The following is a 19,082-nucleotide window of genomic DNA, read 5'->3' on the forward strand; positions in this document are numbered from 1 at the left end:
GGAAGGATTGGCTGGGGATTGGAGCTGGGTTGGGCTGTTAATGTTGTATACTTATCAGACTGTTTGAAATGTGCATTTAATTTCAGACTTGATTGTAGGCCGTTCTGAAATGCAAATAAAAGTAGTTATAAAAAAATAAAACAGAACACCTCATTGTATCCTTGGGGTAGCCCAACCGTGGCCTTTACCAGTAATCCTGGTTATACCTTTCTTGACACGTTTAGTATAAATATCCCTTTAATTGAGTTGCATTGAGTTGTCACGACGCAAACTAGGGACTAAGAAACGTGATAGTTTGCATGTGCTGTAAAAGCACAACATTGCGCACCGCTACAAGCAGTGCAGAGGTTTGAACGCTCAACTTGAAAATAGAGCAGCCATGGGAGCCGAGTGACTTCTTCAATTTCAGTGGCTTTTTTAATGTGAAATAAAATGGTCTCAAATGGCCAATGATAGATAGCCTTCAAAGTAAAGCAGAATAATATGATCAGTTCTATAAAATATAATTTGAACAATGTGTCATTCTACGACGATCTGCAATTAAAACACGCTGCTTGATTGAAATCTATACTACTGTTTGTAGAGCAAATCAACATGGAATATATTTAGGACTACAAGTCCCATATTGCATTTGGTAGAGAAAAGAAAGCAATGCAGACACACTGCAGTGGCAAAATCAAACATGTATTGACTGTGCATAATTGGAGGCAAAATTGTCATGTGACGTGCTAATGAGATGATCATTTTGGGCCATAAGGGTAGTAACATGTACAAGTGTTGCTCCATAGTACGGGCTAGTAAGGCTGCAGGTTGCCTGTGCTTGGAACCCTTACAAGGGTCAGGGGCACAGAAATCAAGACCCAAAAATTGCCAGCATAATGTTCATACAGGATATTGAGGAGACACTATCTCAGAGCTCAAGATCCCAAGGGTGAAAGGTCTCTTAACTCAGGACTTAATTGTTGGGAGGGATATCCGAGCCAAAAGGCCCACCAGGAGAGTCCAAGGGGATGGAGAGTGTGCCAGAGGGAGAGAAATGCATTTCTACAGAGCTACACAGTACAAGGTCCCATAAACGAGTCACAGCCCCCTTCCCTCCAACTGGAACATACACATGCCCCCCTAGTAGAGTCACAGTCCTACGCCCCCAGGAAGTGATGCAGGGCACTGACGCCCTCCTCCCCAATCAAGAAAGTCAGACAACCCCAGTCATATCTTCCAAAAGGAAACTTGCCATGTAGGACTTCAGCAGGTCCTGACCTATTAACCAACACTACTTTACATTCTTAAACATCCTGCCATGAGAAGTGCAGTTGACTGAATGTGCCACATAATTAATGGGCACAATTGGTGAATGTTCCTAGGGAGTGACACAAAACAGTCCCTACTGACTAAAAGTCCCAGACCCACAGAAAGTCCCAGGCCCACAGATTGGAGAGCCCACAAATCCACAGGGTGGAGAGTCCACAAACCCATCAGGGGACAAATCCCTGACCCTACAGGGGAGAAGCATCCCTATATCCAGGGGGAGGTGTGGCGGGAGAAGGGGAGATGAAAGGGTCCTATAGGCCTTTCAAGGGGGAAGAGTCCCATCAGGGTCAAACAAGTCCCCCAGGCTTCATGGGGGCTGATTCCGCGAGCCCCAAATGAGGGAAGGGTTCCCCAAGGCCCATCAGTGGGACAGTCTTCCAGGCCCCATCACTGGGACAGTCTCCCAGACCCCATCACTGCGACAGTCTCCCAGACCCCATCACTGCGACAGTCTCCCAGACCCCAGTACCGGGAGAATAAACCAGGTTCCACCAACAGGAGAGTCTACCAGGTCCCACCACTGGGAGAGTCCCCCATTCCCCACCACTGGGAGAGTGCCCTAGGCCCCAGCACTGGGACAGCACCATGACCCATAGGGAGAGGCCCAGGTCCAAATGTGAAGAATTCTACACAGGACCTCTGGTGAGGGATTAGGAAGACAGAACTGTAGTGTATATATACAGTCATTTCCCAGGTTTTGGCCCTTCCAATCAGGGAAGGCCAGCCTCACTCCCATTTCACAAGCAAATACAGAGGGATGTGGATGTGAACTGAGGTGTCTGGCAGACCCACGTCCAGCTAGAACTGGATTCCAGTCACACAAGGAAGCCTTTGTGTCCTCATAGCAAGAACTCATGTTGGCAAAATGGCTAAAAAGGACATTTGCATTGTGAAACAAAAGAAAAAGAAACACAAAGAAAACGGCCAGGTGAAGGGGATTAAAAAAAACTAAGTTGCCACTTTGCTCCATTTCAGGGAGTAAATCGCTATCATGATGCTACCAAAGCCACAATGCGGTGCAACCAAATAAAAAGTATATAGCGGGCACCCGCATTCAACACTGGCGTTGAAACTCACCCAGGGACTACATTGGCACTTTTATAGTACCCCTGCCATGGCAGCCTTATGTGCTCCCAAGGCAGCACATTTTTAAATTAGTTGCACTCTTCAGGGAGGCTTTAGAAAGAATGAGAGTCAACAAAAATAGGTCAGGACATCAAAATGTTGACAAAAAGGCTAGGGAAACACCAAAGTTATTCATAACAAACAAAGCGAATCTCAAACCTCGCAGGGAGAGTCCTGGTTCTCCAAGGAGAGTCACAAGACCGCAGGGAGACAGAGCTCTCTAGGTAGCGTGGTATGGTCGCATCAAGTGGGGCAGGGTCCCTCAAGAAGTACCCAGAGAGGATGCCTGGATCCCAGAGTGTATCAGAGACCCAGGAAGAGTCACTCTGAGGGGAGCTAAGTGAGTCTCCTGTGTGTCAGCGGGAGAGGGTGGGGACGTACCACAGCCCAAGTAGAGTCAAAAGGCCCTAGGGAGAGACTGCGCCTCCCTGGCGGAGTCACTGTCGCAAGGAGTACCAAATGGGAAAAAACTGATTCAAAGACATCTGTATGCATTCACATAACACTCATTCAAGAGGGAGAGACTTGGGAGAAATTTGTGATTGGCTAAGATTAGCCAGCACTCACCTGGTCAATGTTTTCATCTTTGACACAGTCAGTGAAGATCACTTTGTTGATGCCTTGATGCTTCAAGTGATTACAAATTCTCTGTAAAATCAGTAAAAAGAGATGTTAATACTTACATACAAGGATTTTACAAAACAACACTAAGGGCTATATGGGATGCTTGTTGCTGCCAGGTCCATTATCATTCAAGTCAAGGTACTGAGATGAATCTGGGCAATTCGTCCCTGCTTCCTAGCCGGAAGCAATCCCTTTGAGGCTAGGGAGGTGAGCCTGTTCAGCCAAACCCTCCCTAGGGATTTTGGAAAGCAGGAACTCAATCGGAGTGACTCCCCTCTAGGGAACAAGGACTCCTATTCCTATCCGGAACTCCCTATGAAGAATACCTTGTCCACCTATATGTGAGTAGACAGGACTGGTGCGCTTCAATTGATCCGCATTAAAAACACACAAACACTACTTCCCTAATGTTGGCTCAAGTTAATGCTGGAATCTTCATGAACTCAGTTGCTGATGGAGAACAACACGTCCCTTTTAAGTACGGCAGCGAGAATAAAGGGACGAGGAACATTGAATACAGCAGGAAGAATCCTACGCAGAGGTGAGCCTCTGACATGAGAACGTCCTGGAGGGGCAGAGCTGCCTGGAATACGGAGCTAGCGGTGACATGGAGGAACTGAGAGAGGAGAAAGAGAAGCCGGAGGCCGGCATTGGAAAGGGCGGTACTGCAGCGAAGGAGGACTATCTTACCTGGTGGCGTGACCATGCTGCAGCTTTGGTAGACCTGGGGCCCACAAAGACACAGAACAGCAGGCATCGGAGGAAAGAAGCTTCCGCTCTCAGGGCAAAGACTGCCGAATGTGCAGCGGCAGGCAAGATACAAGAAGCAAATCCTTACAGGACGGTAACGCCAAGGGGAGAGGCGAACTGCCATGTCTCCGCTGAGATGCCACTCCACTGGAGCACACCGGTGACAGTAGAGGTACCACGGTTGCCCAGGGTGGAGGGAAGCGAGCAGACAAAGCAAGAAGAGAGAATATGATATTGAGGGTTACTAGAACCCTACAATTCTGAATGGTGACAAGGAGGGTTACGGGAGCCCTAAAATTTCGAATGGTGAAGACTGGCCGAGGGCAGAGCTAGAAGCACAAAAGTTAAACTAACCAGAGAGACTGAGGAGTCTAAAGACATTTTTCAACCTGTGTGAAGAAGGGAACCTGGAGGGCTCAATCAGTCTGTCCAAGACAAAGCTAGTAAAAAGGAAACAACTAAGTTGATGGAGAAGGGCTATGGGAGGCATTGCCCCACTCAAAGAATTAGAGATATTTCGTTTGTATGAGGAGATAGCAAATGGCAAGAAGGTTTACGGAAGCCCTATAATTCCGAATGCTAACGATTGGCCAAAGACACAACCACAAAAGTTAAACAAGCAAGTGAGCCAAAAGGGTTTGGAGAGCACTAAGTGACATGTTTCAACCTATAAGAAGAGGGGAACCAAGATGGTTGAATCTGTCTATCCAAGACAAAAAAACTCAAGAGTTGAAGGAGAAGGAGTAAGGGATATTGAGACATTTGACTTGTATAAAGACTTACAACATTCTTGAGGATCCAAGAGGGAGAACTAAAAACGTCTTTGGGGAACCTTTGTTTTAATTACATTTTTTAACTGTGACCAATAACCCGAGAGGGATTCAACAGACATTGGCCGGAGGAAGCCTGAAGTTGGAGGCTATTCTTCTGACTGATGTTTATTTTAATTTTTCCAGAAGTGGTAGGGCCAGATAGTAAATAGGTTTGGACTGAGGACCCATTTTTGGTTTTGACATATGGTTTTGACATATGATGAGCACCCTTAGTTTAATTTGCAGGCAGGGAAATCCCTCTTAGCAAAAGGGACAGGTAGGCATTTCTCATTTAATTTAAATAAACCTCTTTGAAACGCAGTCGTCGAGTCCGCACAGCGACATCACTTTCCACAGGGAGCAACAGTGCTAGAAGATGCAGAGCCCCCCTTCCAAAAGCAATGAGTTCCTTGCTACCTTGGATAAGTGTGAGAGCATGCAGAATCCCTTCCCGACCAACAAGGCAGAGCTCCCAACCTCTTGTGAAGAAGTCCCCTGTGCGTCACCAGTAGAGAAAGGATGGGGATGTCTGGGGACCGGGGCAGCCAACCATTCCCTGATGCAACCCCAGAAGGCGGTATAAAGAGCCCCCCCACTCTCCCAAAGTCCTTCATCATCCACGTTTACAGCTATCGCCATGTCATTCAGGAGCAAATATGCGTCATGGCTGGGGAAAACAAGGCAGCATTCCTTATTTCCATATACAAGCCGGACTCAGCCCAAAAGTCAGGTATTTTTTTCACTTCGCTTGTCAAAGGTCCATGCACAAAGAGGGAGTAGAAAAACAATGCATGCCAGGAAACCAATCTCTGTCATGAAGATCAAGCTTTGCCAAGGATCTTGACCTGGAGCCAAACAGAAATACAGCAGACAACCAAAAAAATACAGCAAATTCTTGCACTCCGTGCAGTGGCACTAAAAGCAGGGAGGGGAACTCACAGCAACACAGGGAAACAAGCACAGTGAGTTCTTAGGCCGACATGCTAATGACACCTAATCACAAAATGGTGGACAGGGTTCTTGTGATCTACAGCTGCAGAATTCTGGGGTACTAGATCTCCATTAAGAAAATTAACAAAATGCCTGTAGAACAATACAACAACTGGGCATGCCAATGAGAAGATGGAACCATTAAGCAAGGGCCAAACATGCAGTATGAAGCTACTAAGGAAACATGCGCACACATAAAATACTTCATTGCTACAATCACTATCAGCACCTTTACAAAAGAGGCACACAACTACTGACTTGGTGGATGATAGGACGGAGTTCCAGAAACAATACAGATGTTATGGTGAGGAGAGTCAGAGGATATCCTGACAAGCAGAACACCTGTGTTGTGCAAGCCAACAAGGCCAACTAGTATCAGGGAGGCAGAGGCGGTTAAGACAGAACTTGAGAGAAACCAGGTTGAAGCTGAGAGAAGATGGTCTTCTGAGAACCTGGGTCAAAGATTTGTATGGGTCAAACCTCGAAAAGAAATCCTTTTGAGTGAAGCCAGATGGGTCTCTAGTTCAAACTCTTTTGGCAGCTGTGTGACCACCAGCTTTTTTATTAAAGGCTTGTAACCTTAGTATCCTCTTTGATAGCGACTTCAGACTGCAACAATTCATCACTACCCCTGCCTCTGCGGCTCATGTTAAGACTTCTAAACATTCAAAAAATATCAATTCTTTACTTGCCACTCTAAAGTTCATGCCTACTCCTTGGTCTTCCTCACTACTCTTTCTAGTCAAAGTTGTACACTTCACTATCTACACTCTCTAACACCCAAGCCAGACCCCCCACCCCACTGCTATTGTCCGACATCATGTTTTCTGACTCCATGCACAATCACTCTTTTCAAGATCCTTCTCCGAGTCCACATAGCTATCGAAGACTGTGCTCCTCAGTATCTGTCTGACCGTATCACTGTCTACTCAGCATCTTGTTTCCTCCACCTTTCCCTTGCTCTCAACCTCACTTTCCCATACCCTGTGCCTCCTCTTCTGTTCTTTGACTCTACTTGCCCTTTTCCATTCGAACCCGCAGCCCATCACACACAGTGCTAGCGTGACTGTGGTGCTCTTTAAAGTTCAGCTTAAACGTCACTTACTTGCAAAAGAGGGAGCTCCCCCTGCTGTCTTCCCCCACCCTCCCTGTTCCCAGAACTCCTTTCTGCGCTGTCAAATAATGTAGTTTTGTTTATTTATAGCGTTAGTCCTCTTTAGTTTACAGTATTTTCCCCCCCAAGGTTATTGCTATCTTTGTCCCTCGTTTCTCACATTTCTGTTTGTTTTGTCCCTTGTCTATGTCCCACTTAGTTCACATGCTCATAAACAGGCTCACACTTGTTCTCATGTTTGTGCTTTTGTACAGGCACCAGTCTAGAGAATGCCTCCTCCACCTGCAAACGTTTTATTGTAATTAATTTCTGATCAAAATCGACATCTCTGTTCTTCATATAAATACAATAATAATTATAACTACCTATTTGGCTCTGTTTCCTGGTGTCCTCCTGCCTTTGGGTGACAACTACAGTTGCCTGGGACTTGCTCAATATCTTGCTTTCTCGTCTAACCTTCTAAAAGTACTCCGGTCTCTACTCTTTGGTATCCAGCTTCTAATCCGAGCACCAACCTTGACAGATTGAGTTGTTTTTCATTTTTATATAGGGGGTTGACACTGCCTTCAAGCCTCCTCCTGATGAAGGGGGCCTCCGGTGTGTTAGCTGAGAAGGTGTCTTTTGTTAACTTTTATTGTAACTCTGAAGGATTGTCTTGTATACCTCCGTCACCAGAAATCCTCTCATAGGTTTTTCAGGTCTCTTGGTATACTCCCCTGTCAGGTATTTCCCAAAGATGTTCAGAGTTATTTTACAGATTCAAATGCTTGGTATATTTGACTGTCAGGATTTCTTTTATGGATTTCTTAGATCCCCTGGTATACTCCCCTGCCAGGCATCCTGCTCTGGGGTTTAAAAGATCCCCTGGTATAATTCCCTGCCAGGTATCTTCCCGTCGAATCTAAACTGCCTGGTGGCGTCACTTTAGCAGGATTCCTGATTGGTTTCACTGTCGTTTGCAATATACCACATCAGCAACTGCTCTGTTCTGTTCAATATATTTACTGTTTCAGCTCTCCCCCACATTGACATCTTATGCATATGTATTTGTTAAATTTTCGCTGTTGCACTCTCTCTTGTCAGTATTCAAATCTTTTTCCTTTCAAGCTTCGATTTAACATTACGTTTTTTCTGTGTTTAAATTGCCTTTGAGCATTGTCCGCAGTATCAATTTCACATACTTCATTCACTTGATTACGTGAACGTCGGTACGATCCACGGCCCTCAATGGCTCTAGGCAGACTCACTGATTGTTTTTGGTGTCTCAGACTTATGGAGTGGCTCTGCGGAGAAGCTTTGGGTTGGCTTCTGACACAATGCATTTACTGAGGCTCCGCATTCACGCGCCAGATTCCCTCTGTGGCCTGAACTGGCGAAAGCTGTTTCCCAGCACAACCATACCTCCAGGAGCTCTGCTGTGTCTTGATGTGCTCCCACGGTCCTTCGGGTACATCTGCTGCACTTCTCTCTCCTTCACGCCATGCTGGTATACATGACATGCGTTTGTGAGCTGCCGTGAGGATGTTTCCGCGTTCTCGGCTTTGCTTGATATTGTGGATTCCATTCCGGACACTTTAGTTCCAATAGAACAACTAGTCTGCACGTTAGGCTCTGGGCTTTGCATGGCTTGTATCAACTCTTCCCTCCTTTTCTTCGACTCAGTACTTCAGGCTTCATGGGAGTTGAAGTCCATAGGTGTAATTGGATTTCTAAACTGATGTTGTTCAAGAATCCCACATAAAGAAATGTCAGAAACAAAAGATGGTTTATGTGTATCGTGAATGTTTTAGGTGCACATTTTGAATTTTGACAAGATTGACAGTATGCCATTAGAAGTTTGGGTATCATATGGTTTTCTTTAGGGTAAAGGGGAAGAATACAGCGTTTCGTCTGATGGAGTCATCCCTTCTCCACAGTAGTTTTCCCCTCCCATGTGATCCTCCCTCACATAACCACCCCCATGGTCAGGATCAGGTAGCGGCTGCAATCCCCTGGCCACATGGGAGGAAGTCACAGCCGGGAAATTGTGATGACTACACTGGATTCATCACAACTAGGAGAAGGATCTTGAAAAGAGCGGTTGTGCATGGAGAGTCAAGAAGCATGATGTTGGATAATAGAAGTGGGAGAGGATCTCGCTTGGTTGTAGAGTGTGTAGGTAGTGAAGTTTAGGACTTTAACTAGAAGGAGTAGTGAGGAAGACCAAGGAGTAGGCATGAGCTATGATCGAGTTTGCTGAGCAAGAGTGTAGAAATTAGAGTTCTAGTAGAGCAGCGAGCAAAACATTGTCATTTTTCGAAAGCTGAGAAGGTTACCATGAGCAGCAGCGGCAGTGACATATTTTTGCAGTTGGAGGGCACTATTAAAGAGGACCCCAAGGTTGCTAGCAGGAGCAAGAAGCATAGATTGAAAGGAGATAGTAAAGGGGGGGGATTGCTCTCACTGAAAGCTGGAAGAAAGATGACTTCTGATTTTTTGAAGAGTTCAGCAGGAGGCAACAGAGAGCCATCCAGTGACAGATTGCAGTGAGGCAGCTTGCCAAAGGATGAGATAAGTCTTCCCGGGGCTGAACTATAGGGAGTAAAGAGGAGAGGTTGAAGTACTGGTCCTTGAGAGACGCCAACAAGTAGAGGTGAGGAGGTCAGAAGTTTGCATGTTTCAGGAGGTTTAAAAAAACAAAACAATATGCCAGGTAGGAAGCAGCCCAGGTGAGGGCAGAGTTGCAAAACCCAAGGTCTTGGAGAACGGGTAGGAGAGAGGAATGCTGAGCAGTATCGTAAGCGGCAGAAAGGTCCCATAGGATGACTATAGAAGAGAGTTTGGAGTGGTGAGCCTGAAAAAACTGTAGACATGCATCAGTGCTGTCCCAGTGTATTATTTACTACATAAACTAGATTGAAGTGGATCTCCAATGCCATAATCCTCAAAGTAATTAGTAAACCTGTTGAAGACCACCTGGATAATGGGGACAGAGGGAAACTAGGAGAACGTTTGATATGACGTTTAGGTCAGCAGGGGGGTAGAATCTCTCGAGACTTGAAGCAGGCAGGGAAGCATGCAGCAGATTGCGAGAAGTCATAGCTCAGAATGCCAAGGGTAAGTGACTGAGAATGGGTCATAGGAATGCAAAATCTGTTGGCACCGCGAAGGGTGGATGCTAATTCTGTAGGAGCGGTGTGAAGGAGTAGTAGAGATCAGAAAGGGTTGGGGGAGTTGATGGACAGAAGGAGGGTAAGAGGAGGGCTGTAAAGGGCACACATTTTAGAGATTAGAGTGAAAATAGTGAACAAATTAATAAGAAAAGAGGGTGGATGAAATAGGTTTTGGTTTAGGATGTGCGAGCAAAGCTTGCTGAGCAGACAAATGTTTTCGGGGTGATCAAGAAGGGAGGAGACTAAGTTAATGAAGTAGGAAGAATTTTCAGAATCCAGTAAAGCGGTGAAGGCAACAAGAGACTTTTCGTACGCTAAGAGTAGAGTGGTTCATGATTTGGTACCAGGGTTGTAGGTCACGGTGCATGTTTGGTTTGAGGGCTTGCATCTCAGAGGTGACCCAAGGCTTAGGGCAGTACGTTGTGAATGTGCATGCAGAGCAGTGTTGGTGAAAGTGCATAGTGAAAGTAAAAAAAAGCATGAATGGAACAGGCATAAATATGGGCGCAATACAGGAAAGATGTCCTCAAATCATCAAGGTAAAGGGTAAGAGAATCCTACTTGAATATCCTCTTGATCACTGAAAACAAGTCAGGTGGAGCAAATGGAGGAGGGACCGAGATGTTACAGTGAACAATGGAGTGATCAGAGAGAGAGAGGGCAATGAAAAGGTCAGAGAAGGAGGGCGTGGTACAAAGAAAGACAAGGTCAGAGAGAGTTCCCACCAGAGTGGGTCGGTTTGGACATGAAAGAAATAGAGAGAGCAGTCATAGAAATGGGCGGGGGGGGTTATGTTCAAGGTGGGTGGCTGTAGAGGGTTTAGTAAGCTTAAAAGCCCACAGAATGACAATAGGGATGTCAGCTGTAAGTGACTCAAGGGGATTGCTCAGGTCAGGAAAGGTGGAGTTGAGGGCAGAGTTGAATAATGGCGTTTTCAAAGGAAGAAGGTGATGTCAGAAGGGTCGGAATGGCAGTGGTAAATATTTATATCAGAGTGGGATTCCTACTATATTATACATTGGCAATTCTGGTATGAAATATGTGTATCTAGAAGTAAAACTATACAAGGACATCTGGCAGAAGAAAGCCATCTATTTTTGATATTAGGCATAGGTTTGGCTTGACTCTTGCTACGATATGATATCATGACTAACCATAAAATGGTCAGATTTTGGTCCATGGTTAACATGGCATTGCCATGGGCTAGAAATAAATGTAGTGTCTTGGTCTCAGATTAAGATTACCATATTGTAGCATAAATGTAATACTCTCATATTTTGGCCTAGAAGGAAGATCAACAAATCTTAGCAGAAACAGCTGTGTTTTGTAAATGTCCAGTTGTTTTCAAATGTATTAGATTTCAAGATTCAAGTTTCTTGGATTGGACCGTTTCTAAGTGTTCCCAACTGAGACCCTGGGAAATAAAGGGATTTGCCCAGTAGCACCCAAGTTGGGGAGCCAAAATTAAAACAACCACTTCCTGGTTCCAAAACGGAGAGCCTAGTTACATTACATTGCCAAAGCACTGGCACAAGGGTAATATTGCTAAATCTTGAAAGACATGTGTCAATTTCATATGTCCAGACAGGAGTGAGATTGCTATATGAAGGACTAGGAGTAGGCTTGGCAATTACATTGTTTCACCAATACTGCCTTAAGCTTTGCTAGTAAGGATATCATCATGCCTTGGCCAATGAGTAATTTGTTCATGTCTTGAGCTAGGAGCAAGCTACGTATGTCTTTGGACAGAAGAAGATCACCCACATTTTAGGGCAGGAGTAGATTTATCAAAGAAGTAAGTTTGACATGTCCTGGAACAGGCATATGTTTTCTATGTCGTGAATCTGGAGTAAATTCAGCGTATCCTGAGAAAGAAGAAATATCCCTATGTCTTGGAAATGATTGAGCTATCTGTGTTCTTGACATAAGGATTGACAGAATAAGTATACCATTTCTTGGATGACTGGGAGTATGTCATGTTTAAGGACAGGACTTTTATTGACATGTCTCAGGAGAGTAAAGAGATTGTCATACTGTAATAAGAATGAAGTGGTACATCTTAGGAGAGTAGAAAGATTGACGCCCTGGGCTGAGAGCAAGCTTCTAATGTTCTGGAACAGGTATACGTGTGTCATGTTTTGGGATTGGTGCAAATTGCAGTGTCCTAAAATTACAATATGTTGGGAATAAACATATCTGCAAAACCACTGAATACTGGGCATTTTAATACTAATAATGCATCCGGTAAATGTATAAACATTTCATATTGTGATGCAAAGCAACATTTTACAACATTCCATCATTCAAACCCAATCTCTACAGTCATTATTAATTCCTGAACTATAGATCATAGCATTAATACCTGAGTACAAACGATACAATAAATACAAATATGAACATGTGTAAAGTAACATTATTCTGAATGTACAAACTTGTTTCGGCAATATGGTGGACACAACAGTACTGCTTAATTTGTCCAACGCTTTTGTCTTAATGTACTTTCTCTTACAGTCTTACTGTTGCAATTATTTGTGCATCGTATTATATTTTCTTTAACAGTCTCATTATTTTCAACTAGATAGGACTAACCACAAAATCTACAGACCACATCTATGGCCAACTAGTTTCAATAATATCCTCTTTGTATGTTGGGTATTTCTCATCAGGGAAAGGCACCTGCAGAAAAACACAACACCATGATCTATTTCAGAACTTCAGAAAGATTATGGGTGATGGAAAATATTGCTTTACATTACATGTCGTAGGCTCTTTTTTGGTTTGGGAATGAGCATATCAGCATGCTTTGGGACAAAGAGGGATTGTCATATCTTTGGACAGGAGCAGAACTGTTGAGTCGTGGGAGATCATCATATTTTAAGCATAGGACTAAAATTGTTGCTTCTTAAAATAAAAGTATGACTGACAAGTTTGGAGTACAAATAAGTTGCCTTGAGATAGGAGCAAGATGGTTTTATCTTGGCATGGCATCAAAACTTCAGGAATGGCCATTACCTGCTTCTCAGTTAGAACCGCCAAATCCATTTTATTGAGCAGCAACATATGTGGTTTGATTCCCAGGCTCTCCCGAAACAGCGGATTTCTGCCAGACAGTGGAATGTGGTTAGAGTTAAGAAGAATAACATAAAGCTTTTGTTTCCAACATTCAGTAAGTGCCCTTAATGCTCACTTAATGTGTGTCCAGCAGGGTGTCAGCAGACCTCTAGTGATAGGCATATGCTAACATCTGCACTTGAAAAGCACAGCTTGTTTGTTCATCTAATTTCCAAAGGTCTCACCAGGGACATTAGTCAGTGCATCTCTGCTCAACATAGCGGCTCAAAGCAGGGCCTGGGTGACAAATTACACACAGGGAGAACATTTTCCTCTCAGGAATGATCTGTACCAATCCGCCAGACCCAGTTCTATGTGATATTTCTGCATTTTAAAAAAGACTGATTTATTTCAGCCAATTCTGTGTGGCCTTCAAAGTGCAGAATTAACATTTTCAACCCACCCCCACCTCCCGGGAAGGCGATCGCCCCCTTACCCCCACGTTCTCTTGCGTTGGTGGCATTTCTATGAAAGTCTAAGAATTTAAAAAAAGACTAATACTGTCAGAGTCACCTTCTTTATTTTCCCCATGTCTTTTTCCTGGGTATACCCAATAAGAGTCTTTAAAGGGAGTCACACTTTCTTAGACAATGTTACATTCTCTGAGACACAGAGCTGCGCTTGGGAGCCTTTCCTCCTCTCAGGACTAATATGATCGTTAGTTGGAATGTGTGTGTCAGAATTTTGAGCATGTGTACGTATAAAACCTGCTCTTAGATATCAATCCTTAGCTACTAGGTACTATCCGCTGTAGGAAGATTGAGCACCAATATAAGTGACACAGAGTGTTTAAAACAAGTACGTTTATTCGGTTTTGAATCAGCAAGGGCATTGGAGCAAACATATATATGAAATGGAAAAAACCTACAAATAATAAGGAAGCTACCAATGAAATAGAAATAGTGTCAGGGATGGGAGAACATAAAGTTAGATTGTCTTGGTGTACCCAACACATTGCCAAAATCGTGAGAGGGTTAAACATGGCTTAAATAATCACTGTTCCTTCAGGCAGGAATACCCGATTTTAGAAAGCAATGTCCAAAGAGGTGACCCAACAGAAAGATTCAAAACCAAATCTTAGCACATCCCTTGCCCCCTAGCTATCCCTAAGCTGAAAAGTAAAATATTCCAAGGATTTGGCAACAAAAGAGTTCACAAATCTTATTTTTAAATGTCCAGCCCTAGTGCAAGTGCAACATAAAAAGGGACCTGTCGGAAGGCTCTTCCAGGTGTTACTCGCAGTCTTTTTTGTTTACTGATTTTATTCAGATCCAGACAAATTCAAAACGATTAACAATTAATATATTAATATAAGCATAGATCCAGGCATAGATAAGGCCAATACACTATATAATATAATAGAGTCATCAAAATGCTTTTAAGATTAGCAGTATGTAGACTATTGAACAAATAAAGTATAAGAAATCGTACTAGTAAAATTATATCATATGCTTGACCTTCGTATCACTAATAGTTTATACTGATGACTTTTAATTTACTATTAGTGAGATGACATACATTACTCACCGTAATTGTATTTCTGATGATTTTTTCGGATATGTGTTGTGTCATTTTCTAAGGGGCCTGTACACAAGCGTTTCTATGCGCGACAAGACAAGGAAGGAGAAGACAAAGGAAAGCAAAACATATGACCTTACTAGGCCTTGTGTCATTCAGATCATGCAAGTGCAAGTGGAAGGGAGAGAAGTGCCAGGGGGAGGGAAAAGGAGAGTGCAAAGCTCAAGTAAGTGGCTGGTTCTAAGTAAGTGCAGGAGGCGGGGAACTGTAGGTTGCATGGTAGGGCCAGAAGCAGTGCATGGGGCTACTGGTCGTGAAGGAGCCTGGTCCCCATAAGGTTCACAGGGAGGCCAGGTAACCAGTAAGTGTAGCAGACAAGATCAGCAGTGGAGAGCGAGGGAGAAAGCAGAAGCGAAAAGGAAGGTGTTGAGTTGCTTCAGGAACCCAAGGTGGTCCTGCTCAAGTTTGAGAGATGCAGGGAAGCTGTTCCAGAGGGAGGCACCAGCTGAGGAGAGAGATCTATCCCCCACTTTCTGCCTGGAGAAGCGTCTGACCCTCAGAAAGTTGGAGGTGGGTGAGTGGAGGGCTCAAAAAGGAAAGGGCTTAGCAACAGAGAGTTGGATGTGGTGTGGACCCCAGCCCCTAAAAGCCTTGTGGACAATGCAGAGGGTCTTGTACTTGATCCTTGCAGCCACCGGGAGCCAGTGGTAAGATGTCAGGACTAGAGAGATACGATCCCTGGGCTTGAGTCCAATGACAAGTCCTGTTCTGGATTAGTTGCACAGGGCGAAGAGTAGAGGCAGGCAGATTTAGAATGAGGCTGTTGCAGTAATCCAGTCTAGAGAGAACCAGAGCTCTATAGACAGTGAGCTTCTAAGGGAAAGTGAGAAAAGGCAAAATACCTCAGAGGAGGTGCAGCTGGTAGTGGGAATTTTTAGTGACATCCAGGATATGAGGAGAGAAGGAGAGGGTGGAAAAAAAAAAGAGACACAAAAAAAAAAAAAAGAGTTGACACCAAAGTTTTTTGCCTGGCAGGAAGGCACAGGTAGAGGGCCCAAGGAGGGCGGCAAGAGTGAAAGAGGGAAAGCGGAAGCAGGGGTCCAAATGAGAAGGAAGTCAGTCTTACTGGCATTCCGGCAGAAATATGAATCGCAGATAGGAACCCAGGAATGAGCGAGAGAGGAAAGGAGGCAGAGGGGAGCCTGAAGGAGAGCAGAGTGTCATCCGCATAACACTGAAAGTCAGGAGAGAAGGTAGAGATGAGACAGAGGTGCCAAGTAAAGTTTGAAGAGCCAGGGTGAGAGGTTAGAACCCTGGGAAACACCACATGTGGAGAGAGAGGTGGTGGACAGAAAGGACCCCACTTGTACCTGGGAGGGTCGATTGGAGAGGAAGGAGGTCAACCAGGCTGGGGCCTGATCTGTGATGACCAGGTTGTAACAGAGATGATTGAGCAGGATGGCGTGGTTGGCCGTGTCGAAAGCAGAGGAAAGATCAAGGAGGATGAGGACAGAAGGAAGGCTAGATTCAAGATTTGAGAGCAGGTCTTCATGTGTGTTCAGGAGAGCAAGAAATCTGGTTAAATTCACATGTTTAGAGTCACATGCTGTGCATACAGTCCGACATCTAGTGGTAATAGCGGAGTATTGCATTTTATTTCAAAAGATCGAAAAGGGATGTCGACTTGGGCGTGATGAACACTATCCCTAAAGTAACATGTAGTGTACCCAAAATCCCTCATATGTCGAGGTCCCACCAGTTGTTTTTCCATCTGCCGTTAGGGAACCTTACAGAATGCGTAAATGAGTACAGAAAAGAGAAGGTGTAAGATGACTATGTTCCTTTTACTCCAAGAGGGAAGGAAGGGTGGGCACATGTGAATCTAAGCAGATGCCATCATCAGAAATACGATTACGGTGAGTAATGGATGTCTTCTGATGCTTGTGAATCTGCTTAAAATCACTTGCTGTGCATAGACTAGCGAGCAGTATCCGGAGATGGCATTGGGATGTGTGAAGGAACAATAGCAAAGAGATGTCTTAGCACTGCTGGTCCGACCTGAGAATCAGACTTGGAGTGTGTGTCTAAGCAGTAACGTTGGGTGAACTTGTGAACAAAACTTCAGGTCTCTGCTTTGCAAATGCAATCCAGAGGAACATTTGCAATGAATACCACGGTAGCCCCGCGCCCCGAGTAGAGTGAGCTCTAGGCGTAAAGGGTAGATCTTGCTTAGCAAGAGTGTAACAGTGTGATGCAATTTATAATCCACTTGGAAATAGCTGATTTAGAGACATGGTCACCTTCTCTACCAGCTGCCACAGAGACAAAGAATTGGTTTGTCTTTTTAGTGGCTTTGTCATTTTGAGGTAGTAAGGTACGGCCCTCCTCACATCGAGTGGGTGAAGGTTGCTTTCTGCCACGTTAGTGGGGTTTTGGAAGAAGGAGGGAAGTTCGATTGATTGATTCACATGGAACTTTGAGATGAATGTAGGCGCAAAGCATGGATGTGTGTGTAAAACCACCTTCTTTGTGAATAGTCACGAAGGGATATTGAACTGAAAGGGCCTGCAGTTCACTAACCCTTCTTATTGAGGTAATGGCCACTAGAATGGCAGTCTTAAAGGCGATAGCCTAAAGGCTAGCCTTGTGCATGGGCTCAAAGAGAGGCCACATTAGTCTGGTAAGGACGACATTCAAGTCCCATACGGGAGTTGGGTTGGAAATAGGGGGATGAAGTCTCTTCACCCCTTTCATGATGGCCATAATGAAAGGAATCTTCCACCATGAAACTTTGCTCTTGGAAGTGGTGTACGCAGATAGAGCGGCCAGGGGGACCTTTAAGGAACAGAAAACAAGTCCCGAGTCTAACAGGCTGGTTAGATAAAGAACAATATCTTTAGGGGAGCATACCAAGGATAGACATCCTCGGTATTGCACCAGATAAAGTGCTTCCACTTGCTGGATTAGCAGTGCCTGGTGTTGGGGTTTCGGGATTCCCTGAGTATATCCATGCACCTTTGAGGGAGTTGAAGGTGCCCAAACTTGAGGAGCCAAGCTGCTAAATTGAGTGTTTGGGGGCATGGATACAGTGTTTCTCCCTGGTCCTGCGACATTTGTGACCACTTAGGGACCACTGCAAAAAGTTTACTACAGGTGTTAGCAGTAAACCCAATTGGTAGCAGTCTGCACCACTCATATTTACCTGGTGGCTGTGGCTGAGCAGTCAGACCTCTCTCAAGAAGAGTTAGGCAGTATATAGAGTATACACAATAGGGCTAAAAATACAGTAGTACAAGCAAACACTGACCAGAGCTTTGGTATAAAAGTATATAATTATTTATTTAAAAAAACACTTGTAAAAATACACTGGCACTAATATGTCAAGCAAGTTCAAACACAGTCACTAGAAATATATACACCTCCCTAATTAATTATTTGACAAGTCTAGGTTAGTACACCACTTATTTAGCAAAACAGAGGTGAGCGCGTAACCATAGATGGCACTCCAATAATTATTTAAAAAGGGAGAGGAAAGGCAGAAATCGCAAAAACACACAATACCAACACTTTTAAAGAACCACAGCAAGTCAAGAAAGGCTGGGTCTACTGTACAGCAAAAATTTCATAGACCAGGCCCACTCTTGGAGAGAGCAAGGCAGAATGTGCCCAGTGGATATGCACTAAAAGTCTTTGCAGGAAAGTCAAAAAGAGGTCGGATCAAGATAGAAAGGTAATGTTAACGGGTCCGAGGTCACCCCAGGATAGAGAGTCAAGGATTTACGGGACACCTTGAACAGTCTGTTGCAAGGGAGACCAGTCGGGACACAGTACCTGAAATGGTGAGAAAGCTCCAGCGGGGGCAGTTGTTCCTGGCAGCGGGTGCAAGTCGGTGCTTCGTCCAGGGAAAGAGAAGGTCTCGACGTGGAGGATAGCTGGTGGTCGTTGCACTTCCAGGGAAAAAACCAGCCGCGGAGTTTCCCGGTTAAAAGGTACTACCCTTTTATTCGCGGTAGTGGTGAAGCGTGGCTATCCGGCTGCCGGGGTGCTTGGCACGGGCGATTCGACCACGAGACGATCCAGGAAGGCGAAAAAGGCGAACTGGTTGGTCCCACCAGCTCAAAGGGAAGAAGACTCTCCTGAAAGAAGATCTTCTCTGTCGTTGAGAAAGTGGCGAGTTTCGTACAGCAGGGCTCCACCGGTGGTGTCGTCGTTGTAGATGGCTCAGCTTCTCCCCTCTTCGGATTCTTTAGGTCCTGTGGCGACTTCTGCAGTTCCAGTCCCCAAAGCCCTGCTTTTATGCAGCAAAACCCCCATTCACCAGCCTAGCTGTCAATCAAACATGCTAAGTGGTGAGCCGGGCAGCTCACCACTGGGCCAATCACACAAGAGTGCGACTACAGTCTAGGGTGCCTATTCCCCCCTCCCACACATCCTGTAGACCCAGACAGGGTGGCACCACTTTTGGAGGCTTCTGTGCAGAAGCCCGCCAAAAGTGGAACAAAGGGCTCGACTTGGGTTGTTGTTACAGAGGCGAACACAAACGCCATTTTAAAACCGAGTCCTGGCAAAAAGACC

At 44.8% G+C, this 19,082-nt stretch overlaps 1 protein-coding gene across 3 annotated transcripts in view; it reads right to left on the bottom strand.

Moving 5' to 3' along the window:
• MTG1 (mitochondrial ribosome associated GTPase 1) overlaps positions 1-19,082 on the bottom strand; it is a 608,415-nt gene that overhangs the window by 422,838 nt on the left and 166,495 nt on the right. For all 3 annotated transcript variants that reach the window (XM_069611142.1, XM_069611141.1, XM_069611140.1), the window contains 2 exons: positions 12,891-12,993; positions 3,004-3,084 (listed from right to left, as the gene is read on the bottom strand). In XM_069611142.1, the coding sequence (XP_069467243.1) occupies positions 3,004-3,084; positions 12,891-12,993 (184 nt within the window). The remainder of the gene's footprint in view (positions 1-3,003; positions 3,085-12,890; positions 12,994-19,082) is intronic.

This window comes from Ambystoma mexicanum, chromosome 8, assembly GCF_040938575.1.
Source record: "Ambystoma mexicanum isolate Mex_15411 chromosome 8, UKY_AmexF1_1, whole genome shotgun sequence".
Lineage (NCBI taxonomy): Eukaryota > Metazoa > Chordata > Amphibia > Caudata > Ambystomatidae > Ambystoma > Ambystoma mexicanum.